Source organism: Apis laboriosa, unplaced genomic scaffold (assembly GCF_014066325.1).
Source record: "Apis laboriosa isolate Shangri-la unplaced genomic scaffold, ASM1406632v1 scaffold43_cov150, whole genome shotgun sequence".
Classification (NCBI taxonomy): domain Eukaryota; kingdom Metazoa; phylum Arthropoda; class Insecta; order Hymenoptera; family Apidae; genus Apis; species Apis laboriosa.
The window spans coordinates 316128-334223 of record NW_025223292.1 but is presented as its reverse complement, the minus strand read 5'-3'; the positions used below and the strand labels follow the sequence as shown (position 1 = coordinate 334223).

Below are 18096 nucleotides of genomic sequence, written 5' to 3'. Positions count from 1 at the left end.
TCGTACGTTCGTTTTTTTTAATTTTTTTATTTTTTTCCTCCTTCCAACCTTTCCTTTCCTTTTCCCATCCGCCACTTTATCTCTATTTATTTCGCTCGTCCCTTGTAATCGCAACATTTCCTTATCGTTGAAAATTACACACGACGCGAATGCACCTGGGATAATTGGTCGCATTTGTTCGGCCAGATAACGCGATTCGCGGGTATTTCTTCAGCTGCGGGGAGAAATCGCGATGATCCTAAGAGAGTCCACTTTCTTCAGCTATCCAGGATAATTTTTCTTTTTCCAGATTTCCTCACGATAGAATCGAATCAGAATTTGATCAATGCTTCGATAAAGTTTTAAAGTATTAAGGGTTGAAGAATGAGGAAGCGTAAGAACGAGAAAGAGAAAATTTTTATTTACCCATATTTTGCATTCCCCGTCGATCAATTGATTTCTCGTTGTTATTTTGTAAAAATGAAAGAAGGCAATAACTCTTACATTTTGTGAAATTTAATAAAAAACGTTGTTTTTCTAGACACTCGTTTTCACTCGATTGTTGTTTCGTGCACATATTGGATAGATTTATTGACTTAGAGTTAGAGGAGATTGAATTTTATTATTTTTATTATTTATTAATTAATTTGCAATTTACTTTGAAATGATTTTTAGATACGAGTGATTCTGTAATTAAATAATTCTTTCTTTTATTTTAATGGATATTAATGGAATTAATTTTATCATAACGTTTTATCTTTCGTTATTTCATAATAAAACTATATTCATATTATATTGAATATCTGAAATATTTTTGCATAATGCTTCGTATATATATATATATATTTATTATTCAAGAATAATTCTGAAAACACAACGTTATTCATATAATATTTATAACATTATATATAAAATATAATATTCATACCTTAATATGAAATGAGGTTAAAATGCATTTCATAAACTATTTTTCCAAAGTAAAAGTAGAAAAGATTAAAACTCGCTTATATCGCTTAAATTAAATTTCTTAACACAGGAGGATTATTATATTTTCGTTAATTTTTCCTTGCGTAATGATTTCTTCAAAAATATAGGAATAGCAAAGGTTACTTTCTTTCTTTCTTTCTTTCTTTTTTTTTTTTAAAGAAGTTTTTCGAAAGGTTTCCGGAATATTGCATGTATACAACCTCGTGTAAACTTGCTGCACAGAGAATGCAAATATGCAATGCAAGGACTTGGGAAACCAACTCGCAATCCTATAATCTCTGTTTAAAGTCTTGAGTTCTCGTAGCATTACGATAGTAAACTATTTGAGTCTTAGCAGTTTCGTGGCTTGCTTAGTAAATAACGATTATTGTCCAATCTCGTTGCTGAAAGATAAAGTATAATTGAATAATTGAACATTGTAATTCTAATTATTGTTTACCGATGCAGAAATTATCTCTTTCCATTTACACGTGTGAAAATCCCTTTAAATTCAATTATATAAATTTTCTGATAAAGATCAGAGAGAAAAAAATAACTTAACGCATTAAGTTAACAATTCGTGATATACTCTATTTTGCAAACTTCATGATGAAATGACTTTTCAAAATTTTAATTTGAAAATTAATTTATAAAAATTCTTTTTGCCAAAAATTTTCGATCCTTCTTTCGAATATTGATCAATAATCTTCGAATCGAGAATTCGACAATAAATTATCAAAACATTGCAAACAATAATAAAGCCATCTTAATCCTTAACTGATAATTCTTAAAGTAAGCTTTTAAAGTAACCTCAATTATTTTCTATTACAATAATAAATCTTTTCTATCGTAATAAAATTGTTAAAATATTACTTGGAAAAATTCGAAACTTACGAAGTAAAATATATATTCGTAAGCAACGACTTAACCGATTAAGAGTCAAATACTCTTAGGAGGGGAAAAAAGGTAAAAAATTTTCATTTTATCAAACTCATAACATTTTTACAAGCCTAAATATCTCGTTTCCTTCATATTCTTGGAATGAGATGAGATTCACTCGTTCGATAACGTAATCCCAACGATATGACACGGTATAGTGGAACGGAGAATGGTCGAGAAAAATCATTTTCATGATGTATTTGCCGCTATAATCGTGCACGCGGGTTGGAAGCGTATACATCGGATCGTTGCTTTGACGGAAAAACGTCAGGGGAAATCGGGGCGTAGTTAGACCAAAAATATGAACTCGATCCTCTCGTGATATTAAAGTTATCACCGCGTTTGATTTTCGTTGTATCGTCGAATACATTAGGGGTTTGTTGGCTTTTTCGAGTGGATTTATCGCTATGGATGTTCGATTATCTTTTTGTGACGTTCGTAGTTATACGATTCTGAAAAAAAAAATATATATATATATGTATATAATCGAAGATGGTATAGATTGAGTTTGAATAAATAAATAAGTAAAATTGAGTTATTATTCTAACGAAATTGTTTCGTATTTGTTTAAGTTCATTGATCGCGAAAATTTGATTTTTTACGAAAATAAATGCGACGTTTAATGATGGTTAAAAAAAATAAATGAAAAGTAAAATATTATTTATCGAATGAATAATTAATTTATCGTTCGTTAATTTCTTTAAATTTTCGTAGCTTCGATCTATCTCTCACGAAAGTTCAGAAGGGAATGACCTCTTACTGCGATCTGTCTTTATATAAAAGGTCAACCTTGTAATCGTTGCTGGAACTAGCGAGGTGGAAATATACGATTTTCTATCACGATTTCTCAATCATTTCACAATTTCTATATTTTTATCTCCATCCTTTACACTCTCAATAATTTCATACATCAATATAAATAGATATATATTAATTAAATTTAATTATTTTTAAATTTATTTTCAATCGCATCAAATATTAAAATATTTTTGATCCATCCTTGTCTCAATTAAGAAATCTTCATCTTATTTCATCTTCTTCTTAAATAACTCTATTCCCATTTCATTCCAATATCCTAAAAAAAAAAAAGATTAACTAAATCATTACCATATTATTAACAATATATTTAACCAATATATAATTCACAATTAAAAGAAGAAATCATTCCTTCCTTATTATCAAACACATCTAAACTATTAAATCATTTTATTAACTATAATCTATCCATACCAATATACCTTATCGATCATCATTCAAACTACTTCAATATCTCGTAAAAAAGTGAACCATCCATCCAATTTGATCCCGAAATAATTTTTCGTTGACCGGTTCAATCTCTCGAGTCTGTCTCTCTCTCTCTCTCTCTCTCTTCCTCTCTTCTCTTCTCTTTCAAAGGAAAGCAACGATTCCCACCCCTTCACACGTAAACACATCACGAAAGAGGGAATCGGAGGAAAGGGGGGATAGCGAGCAATCGTTCGTTTTGCTCATTTTCCTCCCCGTTATTTTCAGAATCCTTTTAGAAAGAAAAAGGAATTCCAGGCCGGCCTTTCCATTCTTACGGTAACGTTCCTCTCAACACAAGGTAGAAGGAGCGAAGGAATTGGTTTTCTTGTCCATTTCCTTCATCGACACCCAAACGTATCCTGCACGCTCAAGGAGGAAAGGGGGGCTAAGGACTATTCAATTACAGGGTCAATCGTGGAAGCCTCGTGGATGAATCGCCGACGGAATCTTAGCTTCGATACGAAATCGACCTCAATTTCGCGACGATGTATAATTTTTCGTACGAGTGGGGATAGATTCTTTGGAGGAGGTAAAGAAGGTCGACGATCGTTGGTTCGTGACTGAACCCCATTTGGCTCTTGGAAACGATTTCACGATTGTGGCAATTATCATTATCCAATGAATCCCACTCGGGGAACTCGATAATTAATACTTTAGATAAATAGATCGGTTTCGATAATTATCCTCGATTTTCTTTCTCTAAAAAGAAAATAAACAATTACGATCGAAGAAATAAATAAAATTTACATTCTTCAAATTCTTTAGAATTTGAAATTATTTGATTGATATAATAATCCTCGTCATGGAAAATTCGGTGATGCACGATCCAAAAGATTCCTTGGATAACATTTCGTCTCGAAACCTTGCATTAAAATTCGCAAATTTCTTTCTCTAAAAAGAAAATAAACAATTATAATCGAAGAAATAAATAAAATTTACATTCTTCAAATTCTTTAGATTTAAAATTATCCGATTGATGTAATAATCCTCATGGAAAATTAGGTGATGCACGATCCAAAAGATTCCTTGGATAACATTTCGCCTCGAAACCTTGCATTAAAATTCGCAAATTTCTTTCTCTAAAAAAAAAATAAACAATTATAATCGAAGAAATAAATAAAATTTACATTCTTCAAATTCTTTAGATTTGAAATTATTTGATTGATATAATAATCCTCATGGAAAATTCGGTGATGCACGATCCAAAAGATTCCTTGGATAACATTTCGTCTCGACGAAATTGCATTGAAATTCGCAGTTTCTTTCTCTAAAAAAAAAATAAACAATTATAATCGAAGAAATAAATAAAATTTACATTCTTCAAATTCTTTAGATTTGAAATTATCCGATTGATGTAATAATCCTTATCATCGAAAATTCAATGATGCACGATCCAAAAGATTTCTTGGATAACATTTCATCTCGACGAAACCTCTTTCGATTGCATTAAAATTCGCAGTTTCTTTCTCTAAAAAGAAAATAAACAATTATAATCGAAGAAATAAATAAAATTTACATTCTTCAAATTCTTTAGATTTTATTAAATTATTCGATTGATGTAATAATCCTCGTCATGGAAAATTCGGTGATCCAAAAGATTCGTTGGATAACATTTCGTCTGGACGAAATGTTTAAAAAGCGAGGAAAGAAAAAAAGAAGAATAAAATAACCTCTTTCGATTGCATTAAAATTCGCAGTTTGTCCATTTGGCCTGACACCGACCAGGATATCCTTTTAACTCGGAACGAGGCAAATAACCGAGCGTAAGAAGGAAGCCTGGTTGTTTCGATATCCTCTTTTGTTTAACGTATATCACCGGTCGGGAATATAAATCGTCCTCCATCGATCCCGCGACAGCCACTCGACACGGGGCCCTTAAGGGAGAAAAATCCCAGGGAAAGAGGAGTACACAGGTATTGATCAACGGCGATCACTTAGCGTCAATTTCATCTTGGCCGTGATTTATCGTATCGCGGAATATTGCGAAAATCGTGTCCAACCCTGTACAACATAATACCCTATAAATTCTCGGCTGAGTTTGCGGTGATCGACCGGATCGTGTGTCGAGTAATCGATGCTTTAACAAAAAAAAAAAAACAAAAAAAAAAAAAAAAAAAAAAAAACAAAAAATTGACACGAAAAAAACCACGAAGTGAATTTGGTTAATTGTGTTACTTTATACCGTCGCTTTATGGGATTATGGTTTTTTATTATTGGTAATTTTTATCGGTAAATTATTTGAATGATTATTATTTTGTTTCTTTTTAAATTGTTCTCTCTTTTCAAATCTTTGATTCTTAATCGAAGAATTTTTAAAAGTAACGAGAGTAAAATATCTCGAAAAATGTATAAATTGTCTTATTCGTGATGTGTCGAGAAATTTTCAAAGAATTATTTTCTAAATTAAAAAAAGTGTGAGATGAATAAATGGAGAAAGAAAAAGTTTCGTTTGTTCCCCAGGAAAATATCGGTGGAGGGGAAGGGAAGAATCACGTTCACGGTGAATCATTACTCTTATGAATGTTTTGTCTCGAGTTTAACCGCGTTTTCTGTTATGAAGTTGAACGATGAAACGAGTGTCTGGATAAAGCAATACGGTCTCACGCCCCTTATTTCAAAATTCCACGAGTTCCATTGAAAATTCTTCCCCAAATTCTCCAATTTTAGCGTTAACAACTTGCGCGAGTTAAAGACCGCAAGTTTTCCTCGCCTTTCCGTTTTTCACCTTGCGGATATTAATAAAATGGCACAAGAATGCTTGCAAGATCCCTTAAAGTATGCTCCCATAGATTTTTTTTTTTTCATCTTCATAAAAGAATTTCGCGATAAAATAAATTTCTTTATTCCTTACCCATAAAAATTACCCGAGATATTTAAAAGGAATGCAATATTATCTTGAAAAAGGTATAATTGCAAACAATGATCTTGATTAAAATAATAATACCGTTAACAAAGATTTTAAGATTTTGCAATAAGGAATTTTTTAATTATATATAAAAAAAACGAAATTTTAATTTTGAATAAACGAAATTCGATTTCAATGATTGATTTAAAATTTTACTTGAAAAAATTAATTACAATTCGTATATTATTAATTTAATTACTATTATATTACGAACTTATTATTTATTTATTGATTAATTTTAAAAATTTAATCTAAAACTTAAGCCAATTTAATTTCGAATTTTGTTTATTAAATATTCGTTTTGTTATATCGATCGATGATACAATAATGAATCGCGATGATAATTATTTCCCCAATTAATTTAATAAGAATAAATATTCAAAAAAGAGGGAGCGTCATCGAATCTGCATATTAAATTTATCATTATTCCTGTGATTCGTCCTATATCGATTATTCAAATTCCTTGACTCATTTATTTAACAACCACTCTTTAATGCTTTATAATAAATTAAACATTCGACCAAGAAAATTTTTAATCCTTGCCCTATTTCAAAATAATTAAACGAAAGAAATCTAGAAGTTCTTCATCAATTCTTTCGAAATTCAATATTCTTTCTTATAATTATATTTTATAAAAAAAGAATTACACGAATCATGAGATATCTAACTTGATCCACTTGTCTATTTTTATATTTACATCTTAAAATTAAAATTTTGAAAAGAAAGTCTACAACTCGTTAATAATTATTATTTCATACAACAATCCTAGTAAAAGATTATACATACAAAGCAGAAATATTAAATGGAATATCCAATATTTAAAATTTTCGAAGGAAAACAAGAAAAAAAATCATTCGAAGGAAGAAAGTTGAAAGAAAGAATAACGAATCGGTGGATACGAAGAAGATACGTCCAGAAACGTTTTCACGATTCCTTGAACTGAGGGAAAAAAGAGAGATGGCGAGTACAAGTTTCGCATTATAACGCGAAACCTCCATTTCGAGTTGAATCAACGAGAGGAAAAGGGTCTGACACTCCGGCAAGTTGGTTAAAAGTCTCAAAGGGCGGATGTTCTTTTCTACAGTCTTTACAGATTGCAAAGGACATTTGTCAAATTCATCCAGCTGATGGGGCGAACAAACAGAGACGGAGGGAAAAAGGAAGAGGAGGAGGGAGGATTTTCTGCCGCTGCATTTGAAGTCCGATTCAATTCTTTAGGATCAAAGACGGTTGAAATGAATTTACGGGGCAAAAGAGGAGGAGGAGGAGGAGGAGGAGGAGAATATTTTCTCAACGATGTACAGCTGATGTACATTTTTGCAAATATTCCTAAGAGATCGCACTAGAGGACTGGACTCTCTCTTTTCTATCTATACCATTTAAACGGAATTCCTTTGTTAAAAATGACGAAAATATATTTACAAAATAATAAACTCAATGCAATTGCTTGTTCGTTCAATTAGGTCATCGCCTTGGTTAAATATTTTTAAACATGTCCGTGTTTCAATTAAATTTTTCGCCGTGATGTTTAATTTTATATTTACAAAGAAATATAAGAGATATCAACTAAAAGAAAATTCGAAATCTATCATCGAATTAATAACAATTCACGAACATTCGAAAACAATCTTTAAGAAATCTTCGTCCCTTCTCTTTTCAAAGGAGGAGAAAAATATTTGAAAATCTTGTTAACTTATCCTCCTTTGATATTATTTTACATTTTCATTCGCGCGATTAACAAAACGCTGTAAACATTGCCGAGCTGTATCTAATAATAATTCAAATCGTGCAATTTCACTGTGATCGAAAGTAAACAAAAGCGTTGTTCTCGCTGCTTCAATCTTCCGTGTACAAATAAAATTTCTTTTAAGCTACAATTTGAAAAAATTAAACCACTTTCAATAAATTTCAAATAATTATTCGAATTGAAAAAGGGAGAAAAGTTTCCAGTTCTTTCTCTCTTCGCAGATAAACGCAAATCAGCGCAGTATCAATTCTCTTGAGATAACAATTACGACGTGTCCCATAGTGAACGTTAAAAGTTGCTAATTAAATGATGGCATATAGCTATCGTTATTCCCGTATTTTCAATAGAGTGCAACGTTGAATTATTTATATCTCGATCGCTAATTAACATTTTAAGTTTGTAACCTGGAAACAACGGCGAAGTTCAATTATCTCGATGGTGTTCCATGCCGATCTCTCGTTAATAAATTTTCGAGAACGAAAACAAATTCTCTTCTCGATTGCAAATCTTCCCGATCGATCATTTTTCATCGATCATTTTGAAAGTTTGGGCATAAAAGATGCCCAATAATGTTAATAATTGTAAAAAAAGAAAAATATATATGTGTGTGTGCAGCGATACGAATACGAGTTTTCCAATAAAAATAATTGGAAGTTGAATGTAACTCTTTATAATTGGAATTTTATTTGTTCACGATTCAATTGCAATTTTTCAATTTAAATCGTGTATCAATAATTGTTATGGGAATTGCTTGATTCCGACATGGTAATTTGACTTTTTAATAATTGTCTTTTACATTCGTTTCTCGATTTATTTAAAATATATTTCAATAAATAGTATCAAGAAATTTTACGAAAATGAAAATTCCATCTTTTGTAATCGTACTTTAAATTAAACAAAAGCTTAATAATATCCACATATTCGAATTTACAACAAAATACGACGAAAAAGAAAATTTAAATCGCAACGAAACATGATTCAAAGAATTCTTGATAAAAATCAGGACGCAATACAATTTTTGTGAATAAAATTCTGGATTTAATAAAAAAAAACACGTGTTATTTTTGTTCCAAATAATATAATTTTCCAAAATTTTCGATCAGTTTTTATTTTTTATCTTTAGAAATGAACGTTACCATGACAATTCCAAAAATTGTTGAAATATCTTTCCATCACGTTACGATATCTGAAACGAAGATGAATTAGGTCACTTAAAATAATTGAAATAATCCACACACTCCATCTTTCCCCTTACACATTCGTATTTACATGTGTGCCGTTCTTGCCTCGAACAAAAGCATCAAACGACTGAAACTTGAAGATGGTGTACCTGATACATTCTGACCCTCTTTGCGACCTCCTACGCATCTTGCTCGACTAATACCATTGCTGTTGGAGAACTGTGACTATTATAGAATCTCTTTGGACTTTGAAATACTTATCGATTTCAACAAATAAATCTGAGATCTTAATAATTAAGATAACCCATAATACGTAGTATTAACTGCTCCTCGATCTTTGATCAATCTCTTGAGAAAAATTGTTTCGATAACCACAAAAAAACTTGAAACCAGTCAATCTTTATTTTTTTCTATCCTTGAATTGCATATATTATACGCGTAAATTAATTTAAATTTTAAACTTACGAAACTTGAATGATTTGCTGATAAATCATAATGATGTCAATCTTCAAAATTAATATACATAATATAATATACATATTTTTTTATAAAGTCCAAGATAAAATTAAAGAAAATCCCTCGAGGATAATATCCAAAAAGGAACTTCATTCTGAAATACCATTTTGCAAAATGGAAAGAAAAAATACGTACGTAACAAGGTAAACGAAAGGGAGAAAGATCCGGAGTTCGTGCCGTCGAGACGTTTTGGCCACAGAATCTGGACGAATTTAAGCCGGACCCCCCTATTTGAACTCGTCCAGCAAAGTGCGACACCTGCGGTTTTCGTAAGTCAGCAATCAGAATAGAAGGAAGAAGCTGGTGGTGGTGAAACTGCGAAAGACGAAGAGGGAGGGCGTAAGTAAGTTGAAGAGAGAGGGAGGTGGAATGAATGCCACCTCTTTGGGCACTAACCTGTAGTACTAACTAACGAACTTTCACAGTCCAACGCCCACTAGCCGAGTAATTAGCCTGGCTAACGAGCGATCGTTATACGAAACCGCGGAAAAGTCGACGATCTACACCTTAAAACGATCTATTGTTCCCGATACAATAAATTTCTTGCGAATCAGGGCGGAACGATTGAAACAAAGGAGAAAGCGATCCTCCAAAAGTATTTCTTCCTGTATACATCTTACTTATTCTTAAGCATTAACCCCCAATTTCAGATATTCCAATTTTTATTGTAAAATGTGACAATTGAGTAAAGGGTAGTTTGTATATTCTTGTAAATGTGATGTATATTCTTTTAATCTAAACATGAATTGATGGATCATAGATTTTCTTTTCTGAATAATTTTATAAATTTGGAATAAGGATAATTAATTTTGCAAGGTTACGCAAAATAATTCTTCATCTCGACTCGTTCAATTTAATGTAAGAGAGTTGTTCCTTCCTCCATTTACATTTTCGCAGGGGAAAATTTAATAATAATAGAAAAATGATGAGAAAGGTAAAGATTTCACTTCGCCTTCTTAATCTCCGTCAACTGTGGCGAACGTGGTCGTAAAACGTTTTAAACTTCGCCGATATAATTGAGACGGTGTTTCCCCGGTGATAAACTGTATTAGTTCAAATAAGAGTGGAATATGAAATTAGTTGGCAATTCAGTTAATAAGTACGCGTAACAGGTGTATTATACGGCACAATACCGCGTTTCAATAATTACACCGCCATAATCAAACCTGGTATTCTGAATAATTCATTTATTTACGTTTCCCCTCAACCGAAGGGGAAGGAAGAGGGAGGGGGAGGGAGGGAACATTTCGGTCTTCTTGGTTTCGAAACTAAACGAAACTTTCGAATTGAAATTGTAGCAAGGCATTCAATAACTATTTCCGCTTATTCCGCGTATTCTTACGCTCGTAATAAACTTCAACTTCAACTGTCCTCTTATGTATCCGTTCGATTCGACGATCGATGTAATAATGAATCGATCTTTGAAAAACGTCCTCGATAAACATTAGGGATGACGAGCTCTTCCTTTTCGAAAAAAAAAAAAAGATTATTATTATTATTAGAATGTGCAATGTTCAGAGAGATAACGTTTTTTTGGAAATACGATTATTATTTTTCTTATTTTCTAACGTGCTTCACGCTTTTTTTAATTTTAATCAAAAAGATTAAAAATTGTTCGAGCGTTGAACAACAGTAACAGTAATTTGAAAAATATATTAAGAAGAATCCCTTGGAATCCGATAAATCTTAATCACGAGACGACGAAGCGCGGGGGGAAAAAATTAATCAGGATTCAAGGCTTAAACCAGTTTATTGGAAGCTTTTATCGGCGCTTTTATCGTAAGTGGCATGTGAAAATTCAATAGACTTCGTACATTCGCATGGACAAATGAATTTAAATCAGCGTAGCTTTCGTTTGCTATTTTATGCATGCATTACGTCGTTATTCCCAGAGGTTCTTTCCGAAGTGCATAATAAACGAACGATTTAGCATATTGGACGTAATATTTGTTTAAAGAATGCGTAATTGTAAACATTATATATCACGCGTCAGAAACTTAAACACGTTTAAATAGAGACGTAATAAAATGTGTTATACTCGTTGCGAATAATTTTTAACCTAACATTTTGATAAATTAAATTTAAACTTTTCGATCACGCTGCTTTATTAATTTTACCTTCAACATTTTTTCTTTTTTCTTTTTATATATATAATTTATATAATTTTAAAATAAACATCACATAATCCAAGTCAATTTAAATATAAGATTAATCTTAAACAATAGACACGATTAACGATTAAGAAATAAAACGAACGTATAGCTAGACGAAATTACGAGTAAATAAGAGAGGATATTAGAGAAGAAAAGAAAAAAATTGAAAAAAAAAAAAAACAAAAATGACAGTTCCATTTATATCCGATATATATATATATATATCCCCGAAAATGGTTTAGATATGGCGAAGGATCTCGTTTCCTTTTTTGTTCCCTTAACAGCCAGATACATTACGGCGGCGTAACGTAAAAGAAAAATTCCCCGATGTCGCGGGTAAAGGAAACTGTCGGCAAAAAGAAAACGGACGACTTAATCGCACGGTAAAGAATCGGGGGAAATGAGAATGGGAGGCGGAGGCACCTCGTGGATCGTGGTTGTTAAACTGTGGAGCAGAGTTTTGCCCCCGTGATACGCGATTTCCGCGCCACTTGTGCCCTTTCTTGCATCGAGGTTTCGATTTACACGGGCGCCGCACGCGATTCACGCATTTGTCAAACGCTAACCCCCTTTCCCGACCTCTGTAACCCCCTGTCCCCAATCCCCGTGTCATCTTGTAATAAGAGAAACGTAAACGAGGACTTCAATGTTGGCTAATTTCACCTTTTTTTTTCTTTTCAGATATATGCCGCACGACATGCCTTCACAGGGAGTCGAGATTAACTTCGAGATCGTTCGCGTTTACTTGTAAAAATACCCCGATCTTGAGAGTGTATTTTAGGTAATTCCACCGTGATGAAAGATTTCGAGTATATTTTATTTTATGTCGGTTAAAAGGTAATTAATTCTTTCAGCACATAATAATTCGTAATTCTTGCATAACTATGCATAAAACTCGCGGAATAATTGCGATTTCTGTGCCTCTGAGTTTGAAATCAATTTTGTTTAAAAATATTGTTGAATATATTAAGAAAAGAATAATTGTATACATTAAATGTCACGTTATAATTATATTCAATAGGATTCTAATTGAGAAAATGCCAGTTTTAATCTTAATGAAACACGATCAAGGATAAATCGTTGTTTATCGTGGAATTAAAAAACTAGGATTTATTATTTATATCGAGAAAATCGTTATAATTAATGTAAAATTGTGAAGAAAACGAGTCGGGGAGAAAAAGAGGGAAATTTAAAACGACACGACGAAAACCATTCTACATTCTGAATATTCGATTAATAACACTCTGATAAATATTTAATTGCATTAAATTACAAGTATCCCATTGAATTTATCCCTGAGTAGTAGATGCGAAGAAATTATTCACTCGTAATGTCGCATACCCTTCGAAGGATCTCCCCCCACCCCTCCTCCTCCCCAAATCTAATTTCGACTTCAAACTCGAATCTCATCCAACTTTTGCAAATTGGCGAAAGTTATAAATCCCGTATAAACTTTAAAAATTAATTTTCTCCCCTGTGAGGGGAATTATCGAATTATATCCACATCCGTTAAATGATTAACAATAACTAAATCAATAGGATGGCACATAAGCATTATACCCACGTATTCTTTAATACGAAACACGGCCAAGTTTGCAACGACGGATATTGATTTACGAGGGAACCATAATTCGCAGCACCACAACTACGAAATATCGATCCTCGAGCTCGTGAAAGTTTGCCCGCGGTTTGCTCCACTCCCATTTCTGGGTTATGACACATCGAGTACAATTGGCTATCGCCAGGGATGGGTTAATTAATAACCCGAGTCAAAGCCAATTAATTTCAACGGCTCGTCTCGGCCTCTTACAAACGAATCCCCGTCGATCGTGGAAAACCTCGTGTGGGAAAATTTCGTATTCCGGCTTTTATGCTTTCTCACCTAGCACCAGTTTGCAATTGAAGGGATTGTAAGAAATTAGGCTTCGCTTAATTAATCTGGCTGGGTTGGTTTCAAGGAGATCGAGAGTTTAAATTTGTTCTCTCGAGAGTGAAAATTGTACTCGTACCGATTAAAATGTTTGCAATTTTTATTTCAATCTGAATTTAGATAGTATTACAGAAAACTCTTCCGTTAAAAAATGTACCAAGCAATTTTTCAACACACCTCGATTATTATAATTCGAACGATAAGATAAAACGATATAATAGATGAAAAAGAAAAAAGAAAAAATAAATGAACTTTCAGTAGAAAAATGATTTCCTTAAAAATTTCATTTCCAATATACAACCCTTTCCATTTTTCACGTCCTCAGTCTTCAAATATGAAACGTTCGACTCATAAAAAATTGATCGTTATTCCGGTCGCGGGATACGCGATTAAAAAATAAACATCGAAGCAACCGATTTTCGAAAAACCGCTACTCCCTGGAAGAAGAAGCCACGATTCCTTCGAAAGGAGGAAGAGGAACGAATGATATACGATGTTCGCATTCTCGCGAAAGAGTTTCGAGGCACCCACCTCTATAAAATAAGCGTGCTCCACGATGTAACGCGCGGTTTATTAGACGCAAAGTCCGTAAATCATCTTACGGGTTATTAATTACGATACCCGGAGCCCGGCTATTTTACAAGCGGAAAATTAGCTTGCAGTATTACGCGGTTGCAGCATCACTCCGCGCCAAGATTCCTTAATACGATTACGTTGCTCAAGACTGCGGGGATGAAGTCACGCGAAGATGATTGGTTACGGGACAAATAATATGTCTTGAATCTTGGATCATTCCTTCTTTCGATTCGTATTCGTCTCTTTTCTGTTTTTGATGTTGAGGCGGAAATTGAGACGGAATTGTTTCAGAAATTGGGGTAGTTTTTTTTGGGGAAGGGGATAAAAATTTATCTTAGTATATTCTTTCTTTCTTCTTTTTTAATTTTATTTTGTAATTTAAAGTTGAATTGAACGTGCGTGATAATATTTATATTCTTGAGGATGTATAATAATGATTGATCGAATAATTCTTGTTTAATTTATCCATCAAATATCCTCCTTTACATTTTTTATATTTTACGTACGTGTTCCAATTTGTTCATCCTGATTATATTAATTCTATTATTATGAATTCTGAGTGTGTATACGAATAATTGATTCATTCCTTTTTAAATTTAGCACTATCAATTCTCTTTACTTTACGCGGTTGGAAATTGATGGAGAAATAAATTCTAAGATATTACTTCAACTTCCAATTATTCCCTTCATAAAATACAATATGTGTTCAATAAATCATTTCAAATATTACAAGAATCGGGATTATATTCAACATCCTGGTGGAAGAAAATTTTTATTTTTAATTGGAAATAGTTAAATAAAAGATTCGATTCGGTGATAACAATAATATTAGAATGATAAAACTTCTTTATATAATTAGCAATTAATATTTAATTATGTTATACGTGCGTTGGTTTTATTTAATTTTCGTAGTTATAAATGTGATTATTTGATATTGCATGCTCAACAGCTTTAAATTTACTTGCGTACAAATACGATAATATTTTCTTATCATACAACACGTCATATAAAAAGTTATTCCTAAAATTGAAATTTCTCAAATTTCTGAAATGATGAATTTCAAAAATTATCATCTTCTTTTATCCAACTTTCTTCAGAAAAATTTACAAATTCAACACTATAAGATTATTCCACTATTGAATATATCTTTCAATTCCCTATTATCCTCGATATTCTTTTTACCGAGAACTTTAATATTTCAAAGTTCAATAATATTAGAAAAAGAGTTCAAAGAGTTTCAGACAACGTTCCTACTTTAACGTTCAATAAAAATAATTTTATGCCATCCAATTAGACTCGCTGAAACTGCATAAAAACTTTTACCAATCTAATAAATAATAAATATCCTATAATATGATTTAAATCATCCACGATTCAACAATACCGATCACGAACAATAAAATTAACCAACAACTTCCTCCACCAACCAAAAAACATCTTCCAGTTCCCGATTCCCTCTCATCCACTTTAAAACAAACTTCACCCAAAAACCGCCCCTCTCCTCGAGCCAAAACTTTTCCACCAACAACGATCACGACGGAAGAAACATTATTCCCTTTTCCACCTACACGAAATTTCTTCAATGTCCAATGTGCCCTTTGCGCCCTTATGAAACTCGCCTCGTGTGTGCTCTACCACCGTATACGTCTTTCTGTCGACACATTCCCTGTTGCAGTGAGCCATCGACGACAGGCAATCTTTACACTCGCGTTAAATCTCAACCACTGTGTGCCCATCACACGGTATTACGTTAATTTGACGAGACGTTACGTCCGATATATTAATTCGCGTGAATTATATTCGCGTATCGCTCGAACGTCGAGGCGTTAGTTTCTAACAAGCGACGTTCAGGCATTCGAGAAAACGATGGCGGGCTTAACTCTGGGTCTAAGAGAACTAATCCGAACATTCCTTACGCGGCTTACAGCGTTGGTTGTTTCCGCCTGTGCAATTGTGATAACATCTTGTTGCCACAGCCTCCCCCTTGATACCGGAGAGTTCTGTTTCCGCGTGGCAGTTCGGCTTGAGCGTGTAACGAGCCATCCTGAACGAAGCTCAGCCGTCGTCGAGCATCGTGTCGTTTACCCCACATATGCCTATACACCTGCCGGCATATGTGGACCGTGCGTGTAATGCAACTGAATACGGTTAGCCCTCTTAATAACGTGCTAGCTGGATACGTGTCGGCTGGATGCCGTCCCTCTTTCGCACGACACCCTCTGCAATATGGCGAATGTTGGATTCTTGATGCAATATCGATCGAATTAAGGGGGAAGTGATGGTGAAGCTTTCAAATTATTTTTTGACAAATTATCATCGAACGAGGGGGCGATCTTCGAATTTCTTAAATTATTGCGACGGATGTGAAGATGGTCAAGAGATGTAAGATGATTATTCGAGATATTTCTAAAATGGAAACAAGATTTTTAAAATAGGTGAGTTCTCGCGTCATTATTTTCAAGGGAATATGATGTACGTGTCTGGGATTATGAAAATCCATGCTCCATCGGGAACTATATATATATGTAGAGGGAAATATTGAGAAATATCGCCATTTTATGCGTTGAAAAATACGAGTTATTTTGCGTGGTTTTGCAGATTTGTAAGATTGCTGTGGAGAAGATTGTAAATGAACATTCACGCGTGAAAATATTTCTTAATATTTGGGAGGAGGATGAGAAAAGCAGTCCGGATTAGACGGATTCAAGGTTTGATCTGTTTTCAACAGAAGATTAAAAATATTAATCCGGATGGCATGGAGAAAGAAGTTTATAAATTGGAATAAAATAAATTACCTGTACATTCATTGATTCTATCCATTCATTCGTTCAACCAGTTTAATTGTTCTGCCCCCAAAGCTAACGCATCCGTCATATTTCCTCTGCCTCGCAGGATTTTGACTATCACAGGTCAGTTTCCATTCTCGTTTGATTTGACAATAGCCTTTTTTTTTATATTTCACCAAATTCTCTCTCTCTCTCGTCGATTGAAACTAGATACAGGAAGATCTATCATTTGCGATCTATATCGATTATTCTTCTTTCTACTATATTTCCAAGTAAATTAATACATTCTATATTTTTCGAATATTTAATTTCTTTTTTTTTCAAAAATATAATACTATAAAAATATCAAAACGATAAAATATAAAAAAAAAAGAAAATAAACGTAAAGAGAATTTTGTAAATATCAGAAAGTTATGTTGACATGAAAGAGAATGGCAATAATTTTTTGAAAAATCTATAACTTTGCTACTAATCCTTTATAATCCTTTATACCACGATTTCTATAAAATTATATCCTTATAAATCTTCTTCTCAATCAAACAAAATCAAGAAAAAACAAAGATAAAGAATTTAAATTACAATCTTCCTTTCCACGATAATTATTCCTTAACCACGATCTCTAAATCTTTCTATAACCCGCAACGAACATCGAAAAAAAAAAAAAAAAAGAAAAAAAGAAGCTAATTAAAAAGAATGGTCTTATTTTATCCAAACGAGATGGGGGAGGCGACATAAGAAACGGTCGCGCAGAAAGGGAAAATAGAGAGACGGGACGCAGATATTGCGAAGAGGTTGTTCGTGTTCACGGTTGGTGCCGTAAACTCTCGTGCTTTCTGCGATGCGGAGAACCAGCTGAGTAGAGGGCACGAGTATGTCGTACATGCCGAAGACGCATTAATATTAATGTACAGGGATTTACCGCGACACGGCGACGAGGCTGGCTGCTCGAGCCTCGTGGGTAGGATGTATGTTTACAAATACGTTTCTCAATGTAGGGACCGAGCCCGGCGACCTCCGCATCGCTCCATAGTCCAGGCGCGTTCTTCCTTGCCGGAAGTAGACGCTGGCAAACTTGGACTCCCCGCATCTTGCACGCCAGCTCCCCAAGGGGGTTTCCGGCGCGGTGTTCCC

General features: G+C 33.3%; 1 protein-coding gene across 4 annotated transcripts in view; it reads left to right on the top strand.

Annotated features, from left to right (window-relative positions):
* The window catches only part of LOC122716310 (tropomodulin), a 161113-nt gene extending 147313 nt beyond the window's left edge, over positions 1 to 13800 (top strand). For 2 of the 4 annotated variants that reach the window (XM_043939250.1, XM_043939256.1), the window contains exon 9: positions 12355 to 13800. In XM_043939250.1, coding sequence (XP_043795185.1) covers positions 12355 to 12458 — 104 coding nt within the window. In that variant the 3' untranslated portion in view covers positions 12459 to 13800. The remainder of the gene's footprint in view (positions 1 to 12354) is intronic. The other 2 variants (XM_043939246.1, XM_043939255.1) reach the window with 1 other exon arrangement.
* The last annotated feature ends 4296 nt before the right edge of the window (positions 13801 to 18096 follow it).